The sequence below is a fragment of the Mesoplodon densirostris genome, chromosome 8 (genome assembly GCF_025265405.1).
Source record: "Mesoplodon densirostris isolate mMesDen1 chromosome 8, mMesDen1 primary haplotype, whole genome shotgun sequence".
NCBI lineage: Eukaryota > Metazoa > Chordata > Mammalia > Artiodactyla > Ziphiidae > Mesoplodon > Mesoplodon densirostris.
This window is the reverse complement of record NC_082668.1, coordinates 35,609,105-35,625,100: the sequence shown is the minus strand read 5'-3', so window position 1 is coordinate 35,625,100 and position 15,996 is coordinate 35,609,105. Positions and strand designations below refer to the sequence as shown.

The window sequence follows — 15,996 nt, the reverse complement described above, 5'->3', positions numbered from 1 at the left end:
CCTCTGTCCTCCACGGTTTCTCTTACCTCGGTCAGACTCCGGATGCACAGATGTGCGGGGAAAATGTCCACTTCCAGCCTCCTTCATGTCACCTCCACCTGGTCCAGGAATCAGTGACCCAGGACCAGAATGTTAAATTTCTCCTCTGCTTTCCTGCCGTAAGGTACTCGAGGTGACAACTTCCGTTTCCGGTTGCCTCCGGCTGGTGCGTTGTATCTTGAGTGTCCTGAGAGGTCAGATTGCTGTCAGGTAAATAGGGGAGCTGGTGGTAGATCTCTTGATCGGGAATGAGAATGAGACTCTACTCCGGGGATTGTCGAAAAGGAGAGACTAAATAGAGAAGGATGATGAGAATGAGTAGCTCAAGAGGGAAGGAGATCGAAGAACTAGCAGGAGAGAACTATGAAGTCCTGGAGTAGTGAGGGGTGGTTGTAGAAGGATGCTGTGAGGATCACTGTGGTGGTTAAGTCAAGATGCTTTTTTTCCTCCTGCGTCACCCGCAACACCCCCCGCCCCGTGTTTTTTGGTTTATCTTTGAGTCGAATGAAGGCACAACCGCACTCAAATCGAAAATTTGTAAAATAGGAATACTTGTAATGCCTACCTCACGAGCATTTATAGTACAGTTTTAAATAAGATTTTTCTGGTATGAAAGTTTATGACAATGTTAAAAGGGTACAAAGTAACATCAATTTTTCGTGTGATTACTATTCAATTGCATATACGCGGATACAGGGACTGGAAGGGACACTAAAGGGGAAAACAGTTAATTTGTCTTTTATTTTCTAATGTTCTTATGGTATAGTTTTTTAAATGAGGAGAGATTGGGATATATACTTCAAAGTCTTCGGTAAACTGTGAAATTACATATAGTGTAAGCGGCATTTCCCTTTTATTTCCTTCTTAGGGAAAGTATGCCAACACTGTTCCTGCACTAGAGCCAGCTCCCGTTAGTGGAGGTTGATATCCAACAAACTTGTAGGTTCACTCCAAACATAGGTAGATAGAAGGAGATGAAAAAAAATTCATGATTACATGTTCTTTCCTTGTTGAACTTATTTCCTTGCTGTTCTTGTTTGAAAAGCTCTGAAAGGGAAATAATCACCTCTTGTTGAGTCCTTGGCACGATTTAAGTCACTTTATCTAATTTTAGTTTTTATTGTGAAGTATACATAACAGAAGGCTGTATAAAACATAAATACATTTTTAAGAATTATAATTAAGCAAACACTTGATCACCACCCCTCAGGTTAGGAAATAAAGCATTGCCAAAAACTTAAATATGCATTCTCAGCAGAGGTGATTGCCTTTTAAGGAGGTAAAAAACTGGTTCTTGTTGGGTGGGGATGAGAGGGCAAAAAAGCCCTTAGATAATACAATAGTTTGTGGCCTTCCAAAGAGCCATAGTACATAAACTGTGGTATTAAATTTTCATGTGGAGGGGTAGGGTGAGAACATGATGAGGGGGAAAAAAGGTCTTAAGAAAGCACCTTTGGGGTACAGTAATTACAATACGTTGAAAAACACTGCCTTAGAAGCTCCCTGAATGAGTTTCTCTGTTTCCTTTTCCTCCAGCAAGAGGTAACCAGCATCCTAACTTGTAATAATCATTTACTTGTTTCACTTAAACTTTTTTCCTAGAAAATGAATTGTTAGGTTTTTCCATTTATATAAATGGGATTCAAAGTGTGTATTTTTTTCTAACTCACCCCTTGCTCATTCTTATATTTGTGAAATTCATTCATACTTTTGCATGTTGTTTTTCATTGTGTAATATTCCATAATTAATCCATTCCATAGTTGGACATTTGAGTTGTTTACAGTTTGGGGCTAGCATAAATAATATGGCTAGAAAGATTTTTTTTTCATTGTGTGTTTGGCATTTTTGTTGAATTTTTATTTTAACAGTTTTTCCGCCTGATTCTCTAGCTTTTTTTTTTGGCTGCGTTGTGTCGTCGTCGTTGCTGCACGCAGGCTTTCTCCAGTTGTGGCGAGCCGGGGCTACTCTTTGTTGCTGTGTGTGGGCTTCTCATTGTGGTGGCTTCTCTTATTGTGGAGCGCGGGCTCTAGGTGCATGGGCTTCAGTAGTTGCAGCACACAGGCTTCAGTAGTTGTGGCATGCGGACTCTAAAGCGCAGGCTCATTAGTTGTGGTGCACGGGCTTAGTTGCTCCGCGGCATGTGGGATCTTCCCTGACCAGGGCTCAAACCCATGTCCCCTGCACTGGCAGGCAGATTCTTAACCACTGTGCCACCAGGGAAGTCCCTATCTATCTGCCTGTTGATTATAAAATATATCTGTTATACAGATGCAAGAGTTTCTCTAGAGCAGTGCTGTCTAGTGCAAATATAATACAAACCAAATATGTTATTTAAAAATTTCTAGTAGCCATATTAAAAAGGAGGGAGACGCAAGAGGGAAGGGATATGGGAACAGATGTATATGTATAACTGATTCACTTTTTTATAAAGCAGAAACTAATATACCATTGTAAAGCAATTATACTCCAATAAAGCTGGAAAAAATAAACATTCATATGCAAAAAAATAAAAAAAATTTTAAAAAGGTAAAAAGAAACAAAATTAATTTTAATAATGATTTTATCTGAGTGTATATATTCAAAATATTATAATTTTAAGGTGCAATCAGTATTAAAAGTTATTAATGAAATATTTTACATTTTCTTCATGCTGTCTTCAAAAGTGATGTTTTACTCTTACAGAATATGCTGTTTCCATAAATGCAAACACTTCATCTGCATTTATATTTCATAAAATTTACAGTTGATAAAGCAGCTTTGCATGCCCAGTTTGTACCAAAGACACTTTAAAATTTTCCAATAACTGGTTTGAAAATCCATTTTGAAATTTAAATTAGTTAAAATTAAATAAAAATTTTTAGATCCTCAGTTGCATAGGCCACATTTAGGGAGCTAGTGTCTACCATATTGGACAGTGCAGATCTAGAGTATATATACAGTACCTATGACTGGAATTGCTAGGCCGTAAGGTATTCAAATGTTTAACTTTTCTAGGACATACCAAACAGTTTTTTACAGTGGTTTTGTTAAATCACATTCTCACCACCTGGTTGTGAAAGTGGAAGGCATATCATCACAATGTGTTTTCCCCAATTTTCACAATCTTGCAAGGTAGGTTTTAGCCTCATGTTATATGAAGAAACTGAAGTTGAGCAAGATTTAAATGATTTGCACAGGATTTTACAGCTATTAATGGTACATTCAGGGTTTGATGCCAGATCTGTACAGCACCAAAGTCTGCACTTCAGTAGGATTCCAAACTCTTCCTTCAAGTGATCAGGATATCATTGTTTGATTTATGGCTATTCTGAAGTAGAAATAATTTTTAAGAGAAAATGAAGCTTCCCTAAAAATAGTGTTGTTCAACTTTTTGTTCTTCTTGAAAAGTCATTAAAATATTTAGTAAATGCCTATGAAGGGACTCTTACTGAAATATTTTAATCAGATAGAAGAGAAAATACATTGAATTTATTAAAGGAAATTTGTTTAGGAGAAATGAGTATAGGTATACTTTCATGGTTTTTTTTTTCAAAGATGTATCTTCCAAATTACTTAATATTTTGAGCATGGTAGTATTGTAACTTTGAGATAGCTTTCATACCATGGTAATATTTCAATTTTCATTTTCAAAATCAAGCTATTTAATCAAAAATTTTTGACCTTTGTTTTGTATTCTCTTCCAAGTACATTGATACTCAAGTACGTTTAATGTTCTAGAATTGACATTTGCCAAAATAAGGGTTTTCTTGTAATCTAAAGATTTTTGGAATGAAACATTATTTTAAAAAATATTTTTTGGAAAACATAGTTAGAAGAAGACAACACTTTATCATTATAATTAAATGCTTCTAGAAGTCTTTCTTTTGTGATAATGTATTGAATCTCAAAAGTCAGACTGAAATCTGAAACCATAATTTGTTTCCTTTATATTATTGAATCCACCAAATAATAATGAAATAATGGATTAAATGTTTCATTCAAAGTTGTGAATGTTGTAGTTTTAACTTGTGTTTGGTAGGTGTTCATTTTTATTCTCTTTTAAATGTGAAAATCATCAACATAATGTTTTTTGATATCTTAACATGTCTATAAATAAAAATATTAAGTGTTGGCTAATTTGTCAGAATTACTATGTACAGTTTTGTCCCCCATATTCTGGGAACTATTGTTTACTGAAATGAGCACTTCACATAATGTGTCTTTAGTATACACTATCTAATAATTACCTCTGTCTTCTAAAATTCAGTGTAAGAATCCTGCCTTATTACTGGACTTGTTTATAGTTGTAAATGCAGACAAAATGGTAATAATTATTTGGTTTGGTTTTATTTCTGGAAAGCAGTGATTCTAGAATTGCTACTGCTAACCTTATACAAATTACAGTATAGCATTATTAATTCATACCCTGTTAATTTGAAATTCATAACAATATAACTGGGGACTGAGCTCAAGTTTATTTTTGTATTATCTATAAAAGTAACACTAGAAAACTGGAATCTTTATATACCCATTGGGGTATATTTTATTAAAGCAAATTTATCGATTAAAAAGGGGTCCTAAGGACTCTGTTAATGGAAGAGTATGTTAAAAAAAAAGAATACTTAATATATGTATATCTGTATCAGTTTGCTGTACACATGAAACTAACACAACATTGTAGATCAACTATATTTCAATAAAAATTTTTTTTAAAAGTCTCTGTTGATCTACGTCAAGAGTTAGCAAACTAGGGACTTCCCTGGCGGTGCAGTGGTTAAGAATCTGCCTGCTAATGCAGGGAACATGGGTTCGAGCCCTGGTCCAGGAAGATCCCACATGCCGCGGAGCAGTTAAGCCTGTGAGCCACAACTACTGAGCCTGCGCTCTGGAGCCCGTGAGCCACAGCTACTGAAGCCCATGCACCTAGAGCCTGTGCTCTGCAAAAAGAGAAGCCACTGCAATGAGAAGCCCGTGCACTGCAACAAAGAGTAGCCCTTGCTCGCCGCAACTAGAGAAAGCCCGCGCACAGCAATGAAGACCCAATGCAGCCAAAAATAAATAAATAAATAAATTTATTTATTTATTTAAAAAAAAAAAGAGTTAACAAACTACAGCCTGCTGGCCAAATTCAGCCCATTGCCTGTTTTTATGTGGCCAATGAGTTAAGAAGGGTTTTTACAGATGAACATTTGTAATCAATTTGATACTAAGGAACACTAAACTTTGAGCCCCAGTTAAGCAAAATGTTATCCCCCAAAAAAGGAATTGTATTTTTTCATCAGAAGACTTGTATTATAAAAAATTATACTCAGTTGTTATATTTTGAATTTTATCAATAAATATTTATGGAAATTTGTTTTTTCTCCTGTTATATAAAGTACCTACATAATAACCTTGATTTTACCTCTTGGCCAACAAAGCCTAAAATATTTACTATGTGACTCTTTACAGAAAAAGTTCACGTGATCCATATGTATTAACCACAGTAACACCGCACTTTTAAAGAATCATCTGAAGAAAGCACGTAACAAAGCAGTATGTACAACATTTTTGTAATAGATATTCATGCATTATGAAAGACTGAAAAGAAGGAAACAGTATTGCTTAAAAGTTAGGAGCAAGGGCTCTGAAATGAAACTGCAATGTTCAAAACCCAATGGTACCATTAACTATTTTTGTTGCCTTCAGAAAGTTACTTATTTTCTTGGAGCCTCATTGTCTTCATCTATAAAATGGAGATAATAATAGTAATTTAAGTTCAAAGAGTTGTTTTAGGAATAATGTGGAGTCAAGACAGTTAAAGCACTTTATCATAGTGCACCTGGCACATAGGGCATGATAAATATTTGCTATTATTATAATGAAGAAAGAAACCAAATAGTAAATGGTTATCTCTTAGTGATGGGATTACTGATTATTTTTCCTTTTTATATTTTGCATATGTATATTTCCAAACTGTGAACAGGTACTAGTTACGTAAAGAGACACTGTTTTATAAAATTTCTTAGCTTCGAATTTTCAAGTATTTATATTGCTTTTCTTTTTAAAACATTAAATTTTTACCTTAAAACATAAATAGTAAACTTGGGTATTTGATATCCACAGTATATGTATTTCTCCCTTAAATTAATCTTTTCCTGTAGACATGGCCCATGGACATGGACATGAACATGGTCATAGTAAAATGGAACTTCCAGATTATAAACAATGGAGTATAGAAGGGACACCATTAGAAACTGTCCAGAAGAAGCTGGCTGCACGAGGGCTAAGGGATCCGTGGTGCCGGTAAGAATAATTAAATAATTTAAATAGAACTTATCCTAGAGAAGCAGTATCTATGTTCCTTTTCAGTGTATTCTCTTTTTTAAAAAATCATTGAAAATGGCCTTTTACATTTAAGTTTTAAAATCAGCTTTATTAAAATACCACTTATATATAGTAAAATTCACTCCACTTTAAGTGTATCATTCCATGAGTTTTGACAGATGTGTGCAGTTACGTGTGCAGTTACATGACTACCACCACAATCATGGTGCAGAATATTTCTAGAATACCAAAAAGTTCCCTGATGATCCTTTGCACTCAGTGCTATCCTGCCCCTGGTTCCTGGCAACCCTTGATCTGCTTTTTCAATTAGAATCATACAGTCTGTAGTCTTTTGTTCTGGCCACTTTCACTTATCATAGTGCTTTTGAGACTTATGTACATTGTTAACTTATATCCATAGTTCCTTCCTTTTTTATTGCTGAGTACTACAATGTATGCATATACCTCATTTTGTTTACTGTTCAGCAGTTGATGACCATCTGGCTTGTTTCCAGTTTTTGGCTACTATGAGCAAAGTTGCTTTAAACATTCAAGTACAAGTGTATGTGAACATATGCTTTCATTTCTCTTGGGTAAATACCTAACAGTGGGAATTCTGAATCATTTGAAAAGTGTATTTTTTTAAATAAAAAACTGCCAAACTGTTTTACAAAGTGGCTGTACCATTTTGCATTCCCACCAAGAATGCATGAGAATTTTAATTGCTCAATGTCCTCATCAGTACTTAGTATTATCAGCCTTTTAATTTTAGCCATTCTAGTGAATGTGATAGTAATATCTCTTTGGGTTTTAATTTGCATTTCCATGAAGAATGAAGATCACGAGACTCTTTTCATATGCTTATTTGTCTATTTTCTTTGGTGCAATGTTTATTCAGATCTTTTGCCCATTCTATTTATCAGAGTGTTTGTCTTTTATTGAATTATGAGTTGTCTATATATTTTTAATATAAGTTCTTTATCAGATAAAAGTTTTGCAAATGTTTTTCCCAGAGTGTGGCTTATCTTTTCATTTTCTTTTTTTAAAATAAATTTATTTATTTGTTTGTTTGTTTGTTTATTTATTTTTGGCTGTGTTGGGTCTTCATGGCTGCACGCAGGCTTTCTCTAATTGCGGTGAGCGGGGGCTACTCTTCATTGCGGTGCGCAGGCTTCTCATTTCGGTGGCTTCTCTTGTTGCACAGCACAAGCTCTAGGTGCACAGGCTTCAGTAGTTGTGGCACGCAGCCTCAATAGTTGTGGCTTGCAGGCTCTAGAGCACAGGCTCAGTAGTTGTGGCGCACAGGCTTAGTTGCTCTGCAGCATGTGGGATCTTCCTGGACCAGGGATCAAACCCATGTCCCCTGCATTGGTAGGCAAATTCTCACTGCTGTTCCACCAGGGAAGTCCCTCTTTTCATTTTTTAAATGATGTCTTTAAAAGAGTTTTAAATTTTGCTGAAGTCCCAATTTAGCATTTTTTTCTTTTATGGTTTGTGCTTTTTGCATCCTAAGATTTTCTCCTAATCTTCTTCTGGAAGCTTTTATAGTGTTCTTTCTTACATTGAGGCATATGATCCATTTGAGTTAATTTTTATGCATATGAGGTAAGGATGAAGGTTAATGTTTTTGCATATGGACCTCCACTTGTTCTAGCACCATATATTAAAAGACTGTCTTTCCCCATTAATTGACTTTGACACCATTGTCAGAAGTCAGTTGACAGTATCTGTACAGTCTATTTCTGGATTCTTTTCTGTTACCCTGATCAATATATCTATTTTATGTCAATATCACACTGTCTTCAAATCAGGTAGTATAAACTAAGATGTCCAACTTTAAAAAAAATTGTTTTAGCTATTCCAAGTTCTTGTATTTATATTTAAATTTTAGAATGAGCTTTTTAGTTTCTATAAAAAGCCTGCTTGGAATTTAATTGGGATCACCTTGAATCTTTAGCTCAGTTGAGGATAACTGCTGTCTTAACAATATTGTCTTCCAGTCCATGGACAGTTTAGATCCTCTTTAATTTTCTCAGCAGTGATCATACAGTCTTGTACATATTTTGTTCAATTTATCCTGACTTATTCCGTATTTTTTATGCTATTGTAAACAGTATTTTTAAACTTCAGTTTCCAGTTGTTCATTGCTAATATATAAAAATATAATTGCTTTTTATATATTGAATTTGTATCTTGTTACCTTGCTAACTTTTTAGTTCTAGCAGGCGTTTCTTACAGATTCCTTAGAATTTACTTCATAGAAGATCATTTCGTCTACAAAGACAACGTTACTTTTTTTTTTCAATCTATAACCTTTTAATTTCTTTTTCTTGCATTATTGCATGGGCTAACACTGCTAGTATAATGTTGAATAAAAGTGGTGTATTTGAACATCCTAGCTTTATTCCTAATCGGGGAAAGCATTCAGTCTTTCGTCATTAAGTGTAATGTTAGTTGTAGGATGTTCAGAGATGCCTTTCATCAAGTTGAGGAATTTCTCTTCTCTTCCTGGGTTACTATGAGTTACTATTATTATTGTTATTGTTACTAATAGGTATTGAATTTTGTTAAATGCTTTTTCTACATCTATTAAGACGCTCACCTCTTTTTTTATTCTGTTAATATGGTGAGTTAATTTTATTCATTTTCAGATGTTATACCAATCTTGCATTCTTTTGAGGTAAACCCTACTTCATTGTGATATATTATCATTTTAAATATTACTGCATTCAATTTTCTAAAATTTTGTTAAGAATATTTGCATCTATGTTGATGAAGAATATTAATCTGTAGTTTCCTTCTAATGTCTTTGCCTGGTTTTGGTGTCTTAAATTAGATTTGATTAGCTTTCGTAAGTCAGGTTTTTAGAGTTAAATGGGTTTTGTTCTTTAAAGCATGATTTTTTCCACTCATTTATCCTTACCTGTGAGAGAAGACTTCTTTTCACTAGAGCGCTCTGATTTGTTTCCTTCTCTGTTCAGGATACTCAAAAGAATGATTGCCAGAGCACGAAATTAGTCTACTAAAGTTCCAGCTTCTATGACAGGGAAAATCAATGATCCTCTTGAATAGTAATAGTATTATCGAGTGTTACGTACTCTCTGTGCCAAAATACATCATACATTACTCTGTTTAATCTTTATGATAACGCTGTAAGGTAAATAGTAACCATTAATCATTATTGAGTAGAAGAAACAGGCCCCAACAGGTTAAGTAACTTGCCGAGCCTAAGTTGTGTATCTAGTATGGCAGAGCAAAGATTAATACCCAGGTCTCTTAACTTCCTCTTTCCATGAAGCTGTAATGACTAGTATGAGCAAAGCTACGCAACTGACCTGTGATGGATAGGCCAAGGTGAGCCTTGGATTTGAGAATTCTGTAAAATCCTGAGTACGATGACTGTGAAATATGAAATCATCAAGTGTTTTTTCTTGTATTTCATGTACGAAATGTGGGCATATAGATCTAATTATCTTATGTCAAAGAAAGTTTCCTATTGTGATCCACTTAGATTATCTTATAGAAGGTTGCATTTAAGTCTGTTAGAAAGATGAAATCAAATATATTTTACTCAATGAATGTATGTAAGTCATATGTGAATATAATTTTCCCCTTTTTTTTCCTCTAGCAATGAAGCTTGGAGATACACAGGTGGCTTTGCAAATAATGTTTCCTTTGTTGGTGCATTATTAAAAGGATTCAAATGGGGATTTACTGCATTTGTGGTAGCTGTAGGGGCTGAATATTACCTGGAGTCCCAGAAAAAAGATAAGAAGCATCACTGAAGATAATACCTGGAATTATCTTTTAATGTCTTCTTAACTCTCTTACAAAAAGAAGATTTCTTCACTGTAGCCTACTCATCTGTGTGTTTGTTCCTTAAAGAATACTAGTAAGATTTAATAAAGAGAACATGTACCAGTCTGCTTTGTCATTCTTTAAAAAAAAAAGTGTCTCCAGCCATATCAGATTTGGTTTGGAATACTTGGGGGGTTGAGGACTGGCAGCAGTACATTCTGCAAATAGCAGACAGCCAGCATATATTTGAACAAATGGGTATGTTCTAATAGTTTTTTTTTTAATTTTTAAAATTGTGATAAAATTTGCCATCTTGTTTTTAAGTGAACAGTCAGTGACATTAAATATATTAATAATGTTGTGCTACCATCACCACCACCATCCGTCTCCATAACTCTTTTCGTCTTTTAAAACTGAAAGTCTATGCCCATTAATTAGTAACCCCTCATTCTGCCTTCCCCTCAGCCTCTGGCAACCATCATTCTACTTTCTGTCTCTGTGATTTTTGACTAAGTACCTCATATAAGTAGAATCATTCAGAATCTGTCTTTTTGTGACTGACTTATTTCATTTCACTTCACATAATGTCCTCAAGGTTCATCTGTGTTGTGTGGGTCAGAATTTCCTTTCTTTTTAAGGCTGAATAATATTCCATTTTATGTACATACCACATTTAGCTTATCCATTCATTCATTGATGGACACTTGGGTTACTTCCACATTTTAGCTGTGTGAATAATACTGCTATGAACACAGGTGTACTCTAACAGATTTTTTTTTTTTTTTTTGGCTGCACCTTACGGCATGTGGGATCCTAGTTTCCCAGTCAGGGATTGAACCTGTGCCCCCTGCCATGGAAGCATGGAGTCTTAACAACTGGACCACCAAAGAAGTCCCCAGATTTTTATTTTTAATTTTTTAAATATTTTTAACAATATTTATTTATTTATTTGGCTGTATCAGGTCTTAGTTGCAGCACATGAGATCTTCATTGCAGCATGCGGAATCTTTCCTTGCGGTGTGTGGGCTTCTCTCTAGTTGTGTTCAGACTCCAGAGCGTGTGGGCTCAGTAGTTGTGGCACATGGGCTCTCTAGTTGTGGTGCATGGGCTCTAGAGTGCACAGGCTCAGTAGTTGCAGCGCACAAACTTAGTTGCCCCGTGGCATGTGGGATCTTTAGTTCCCTGACCAGGGATCAAAACTGCATCCCCTGCATTGGAAGGCTGGACCACCAAGGAAGTCCCCAGATTTTTTTAAAATAAATTTATTTATTTATTTTTGGCTGCTTGGGGTCTTCATTGCTGTGCATGGGCTTTCTGTAGTTGCAGAGAGCGGGGGATACTCTTCGTTGCAGTGCACGGGCTTCTTATTGCATTGCAGAGCACAGGCTGTAGTTGTGTGGGCTTCAGTAGTTGTGGCACTCAGGCTTCGGTAGTTGTGGCTCACGGGCTCTAGAGCACAGGCTCAGTAGAGCATTCTTTTCAAATGAACATGGAACATTTACCACAACAGACTATATTCTGGGCCATAAAACTATGTTTAAGAGGATTGAAACAACACAAAGTATATTCTTAGACCATGAAGAAATTATACTAAAAATAACATCTGAAAAATCTACAAGTATTTGGAAATTGGGCAGCACACTTGTAAATACCCCTGCCCAAAAAAGTCTAGGTGTATTAGAAAATATCTTTAACTGAATAAAATGAAAACACAAATAGCAAAATTTGTGACATGCAGCTAATAAGATTGATCTCTAGCTAGACTGATGAGAAAAAAGACACAAGTTAGGAATACTAGTAATGAAAGAAGAGACATCGTTACAGATCCCTTAGAGACATTAAAACAACAATGAAACAATATTTATTGGCAGCTTTATGCAAATAAACTTTGATGAAATTGACTACATCCTTATGAGACAAACTACCAAAGCTCACTAAAGAAGTAAATAACCTGGGGCTTCCTTGGTGGCGCAGTGGTTGAGAGTCCGCCTGCCGATGCAGGGGACAGGGGTTCGTGCCCCAGTCCGGGAAGATCCCACATGCCGCGGAGCGACTGGGGTCGTGAGCCATGGCCGCTGAGCCTGCGCGTCCGGAACCTGTGCTCCGCAACGGGAGAGGCCACAACAGTGAGAGGCCCGCGTACCACAAAAAAAAAAAAAAAAAAAGTAAATAACCTGAATAGCCATATATATATTAAAGAAATTTAATCTCTGGTTAATTGTAAATTCATTTGCTGGGTTAGGTAGCGAAAAGATGGAAAGTGCAGTGCTTCATACATTAATAGTAGAGAATAACAGTAGTTTTGTTCTCAAATCTTAGAATTGATTTTTCTTATCCATCAATATTTGCTGGAAACAAGAAGTAAAGTTTTCCTTATATCTTAATTTGAAACTTATTGCCTGAATACCTTAGGAGTTGCAAAGCATACAAACGACTGTCATCTTAGCTGTTACCATTACTTGAATTAGAACCAATTAAGTGTGATACTCGTTCTTAAAATAACCAAAGTACATTTGAGAGTAATGCTAATTGTGTGTCTGCTAGCCTCATGAATAAGCACTGTAGATGATTATTAAAAGGATTATTAGCCCTTTTCTGTATGTTGGCCAAGTTCATAGTAAAGTAACAAAACCTAAGATGGCATAGCTAGTAAGTTCTAGAGTTAGATTTGAATCCAGGTCGGACTCCACAGCCCATAGTTACCACTAAATTATGTTACCTATCATGTTGAATCTGATAACTACTATAAGATGCCATAAAATTATCGTTTGGGATCTTTTCTCAGCGCTACTTTCTAATTACGCTTGAAGTAAACAGTAGGGATTTTTAAAAATCTAAAATATGGCATGTAATATTTTATGAAAAAAGAAAATAATGAATACAGTCATTTTACTGTATACTTGTACTTTGAAGGGAACTCTGTTTTGATACACCTAATGAAACAGATTTAGACTTTTTTTTAAAGTAACATGAGGACTTTGGAGGGACAAGTTGGCACAGAAAATCTGTACAAAGACAAAACCATGGAAAGAATAAGAATTTATCCAAGTGGGCAATTAATATGATGGAAGAAACAAATTAGAAGAAAATAAAAAAGGGAAAGAAGGGGTTGTAGGATTATGGACCTGATGGAAGCAGCAGAGACAAGCAGAACATGCACAGTAGGATGTATTTACAATCATCCACTCGCTGCTTCAATCAAATATAGACCTTAATGATACTGTGAAAAGGAAGGTACTTTACATTGGGTTTTAACACAGTCAGTCTACATATTAACATAGATTTAAGTTTGGAGAGAGAGAACATTGGCAAGGCTTGCTTGGTTAGGGACTAGATAAAACTATTCCAGTAGAAATAAATTGAGTACCCTTCATTCTTCTCTTTCTCTTTCCTATCACTGATCATATTTGTCATTTTTCTTTTTAAAAATTTGGGTATCAGAGACTAGACAGACATTTTCTAACACGGTGTTTCCCCAAATGGGATACACACAACTCATGGGATGTGCGAGACTATGCATTGATGTGAGAAAGAGAATAAATTTAAACATATTTATTTTCATGTTTAATAAAAATTAATTCAATTTTGCTAATGTTTAAGGTACAGACAGTGGGGTTTTCCCTTATTTGGTGGCTACCAAGTGATGACATAGAATTGTTGGTAACTAAGGTATCCTGAGGGGAAAGTGGGAGTTCTGCCCTCCAAAGGGGAGAACAAAGGGACTGTTCAGTGGATTGCTACAGATTGTACTTTATATGTACTTGGTTCTTGGAATTTATTATCTACTAGTTTTACTAAACTAAACTTCGTGAAGTGGGTAAGTGCCTTAAAAAGATTTTTTACAAAGAAGCTGCTAATAGTGATATACATGAACAAGCAAACAAGAAGAAAATAAGTTATGAACTCTTCATCAGCAACATTACCAGGTAAATTACAACGAGCTAACCATGAAAAAAAAGTCAACCAAAAAAAAATATCAAAATATGGATTGGACCCTCTGTTAGTACAATAAACCTTGCCCTAAGAGTATATAAATCTGATATATTAACTAATGATGGCATGTAGTCCTTTTTAAAAAATATTTGTTTATTTATTTGGCTACTTGGGTCTTAGCTGAGGCACACGGGATCTTCGTTATCACGTGTGGGATGTTTGTTGCAGCATGCAGGATCTTTACTTGTGGCATGTGGAATCTTTAGTTGCTGGCATGCTGGCTCTTGGTTGTGGCATGTGGGATCTAATTCCCAGACCAGGAATCGAACCCGGGCCCCCTGCATTGGGAGTGCAGAGTCTTAACCTCTGGACCACCAGGGAAGTCCCCATGTAGTCTTTATGATTAGGAAAACATTTAAAATTATGTTTGACAAAAATTACTAAAATTGGGGACTTCCCTGGTGGTCCACTTGTTAAGGCTCTGTACTTCCACTGCAGGGGGTCTGGGTTCCGTCCCTGGTCTGAGAACTACGATCCCACATGCCGTGTGGTAAGACCAAAAAAAATTACTAAAATTGACTGTAGTGATGGTACTCATATCTGTGAATATAATAATAACCCCTGAATTAAACACTTTAAAAAATTGTGTTTAATCTTTGTGTTACCCTTAATTTCTATATTTGTGTATTCTTAATGTCGATGATAATATTTACATATTACATATAAAATGTTAAGACAAAGACGGAGATTTAATGTACTTTCTCCTCAGAGTATTCAGCTGTCATTAAAAAATAGCATTCAGAGGACTCATCAGATTTTTAAAGTTTTTATTTTTTTAATGTGTAGTTAATTATATAAAACCCGGGTAGTTTAGCAACAAAAATTAAATGTTATTTCATGATGGCCTCTCACTCAGTTGGCAACATGAGTTTCAAAATTTGATATAATCCTCATGGGTCCTCAGAATCTCTAGAATTTCAAGGTATTCAAATTAAACAGCTATACTATTGAGAGTAGAATCGTCCACTTGAGTCCTAATTTACCTCAATATCAGTTAGCAGAGAGAAATGGGGTGGTTTTTTTGCTTTTGTTTTTATTTTTGTTTTGGGTCAGAAAATCAGCTTCACGAACTCAGAAACTAGACCACACAATGGAAATTACATTGCCTGCCAATAATTATATTAAAAAGGATCTATTGCAGAGTGTTATTTTAACACATTATGTTATATATAAAATATATATTATATACTTTATTTTTATATAGTATTACATTGATCATATATTATAAATATAATATTCAAAATGCTTAACTCATTAAATTATTAAATGCAATATATTGTATTATATTGAGTTAACTTTGACACATATAACAATTTAAAACTGGCTTTAGCTATTTAAAAACGACAACAACAAAATTCCTTGTCTCAAGGTCTGTATATTTTTCTGTTGAATCTCACATAAAAAAAAAAAAAACTCTTGAAATGTGGCCCCAAGTTACAAAACTACCTAAAAAGGATTGCTAAAGACTTATATTTCTGGAAATCCATTGCAAAATAAGAACATTAAGTATATTTAAGATGTAAATCAGAAGATTTTGTGCCATTTGGAAAAGTCATATATTTTCATTTTGTGTTTTAAAACTGAAAGAATAATTCTTAATAATGTTCCAAAGAGTGCCCTGCAAAGCAAATTATGACTAGAAAGAAATCTTTTACGTTTAGATTTTTACCAGAGTATTTGTAAATTATTAATTAAATCTCATTATAAATAAAGCATTTAATACCCCATGCAAATGTTCCACCTACTTTAATTTTAATTGCTCAGTTCCCAAACTGAATTTGGAAATAATAATAGCATTTAACTTGCCTTTTCCTGCTGACTTGATAATTAACCAAACATCTTTCTAAATGTACTTATTTTAAATACATTGGTCAGACATT

At 34.9% G+C, this 15,996-nt stretch overlaps 1 protein-coding gene across 1 annotated transcript; it reads left to right on the top strand.

Annotated features, from left to right (window-relative positions):
- The first annotated feature begins 10 nt into the window (after nt 1–10).
- On the top strand, nt 11–10,247 carry NDUFB3 (NADH:ubiquinone oxidoreductase subunit B3). Its single transcript, XM_060106893.1, has 4 exons — nt 11–249; nt 5,471–5,554; nt 6,163–6,304; nt 9,954–10,247. The coding sequence occupies exons 3-4, from the start codon at nt 6,165–6,167 to the stop codon at nt 10,108–10,110; spliced, it is 297 nt and encodes a 98-aa protein (XP_059962876.1). The 5' UTR covers nt 11–249; nt 5,471–5,554; nt 6,163–6,164; the 3' UTR covers nt 10,111–10,247.
- Nucleotides 10,248–15,996: the final 5,749 nt, after the last annotated feature.

Excerpts from the sequence above, each read along its gene's own strand:
- NDUFB3 (XM_060106893.1), top strand. The coding sequence starts at position 6,165 with ATGGCCCATGGACATGGACATGAACATGGTCATAGTAAAATGGAACTT. Across the intron at positions 6,305-9,953 it reads CTAAGGGATCCGTGGTGCCG|CAATGAAGCTTGGAGATACA; the intron begins GTAAGAATAATT and ends TTTTTCCTCTAG.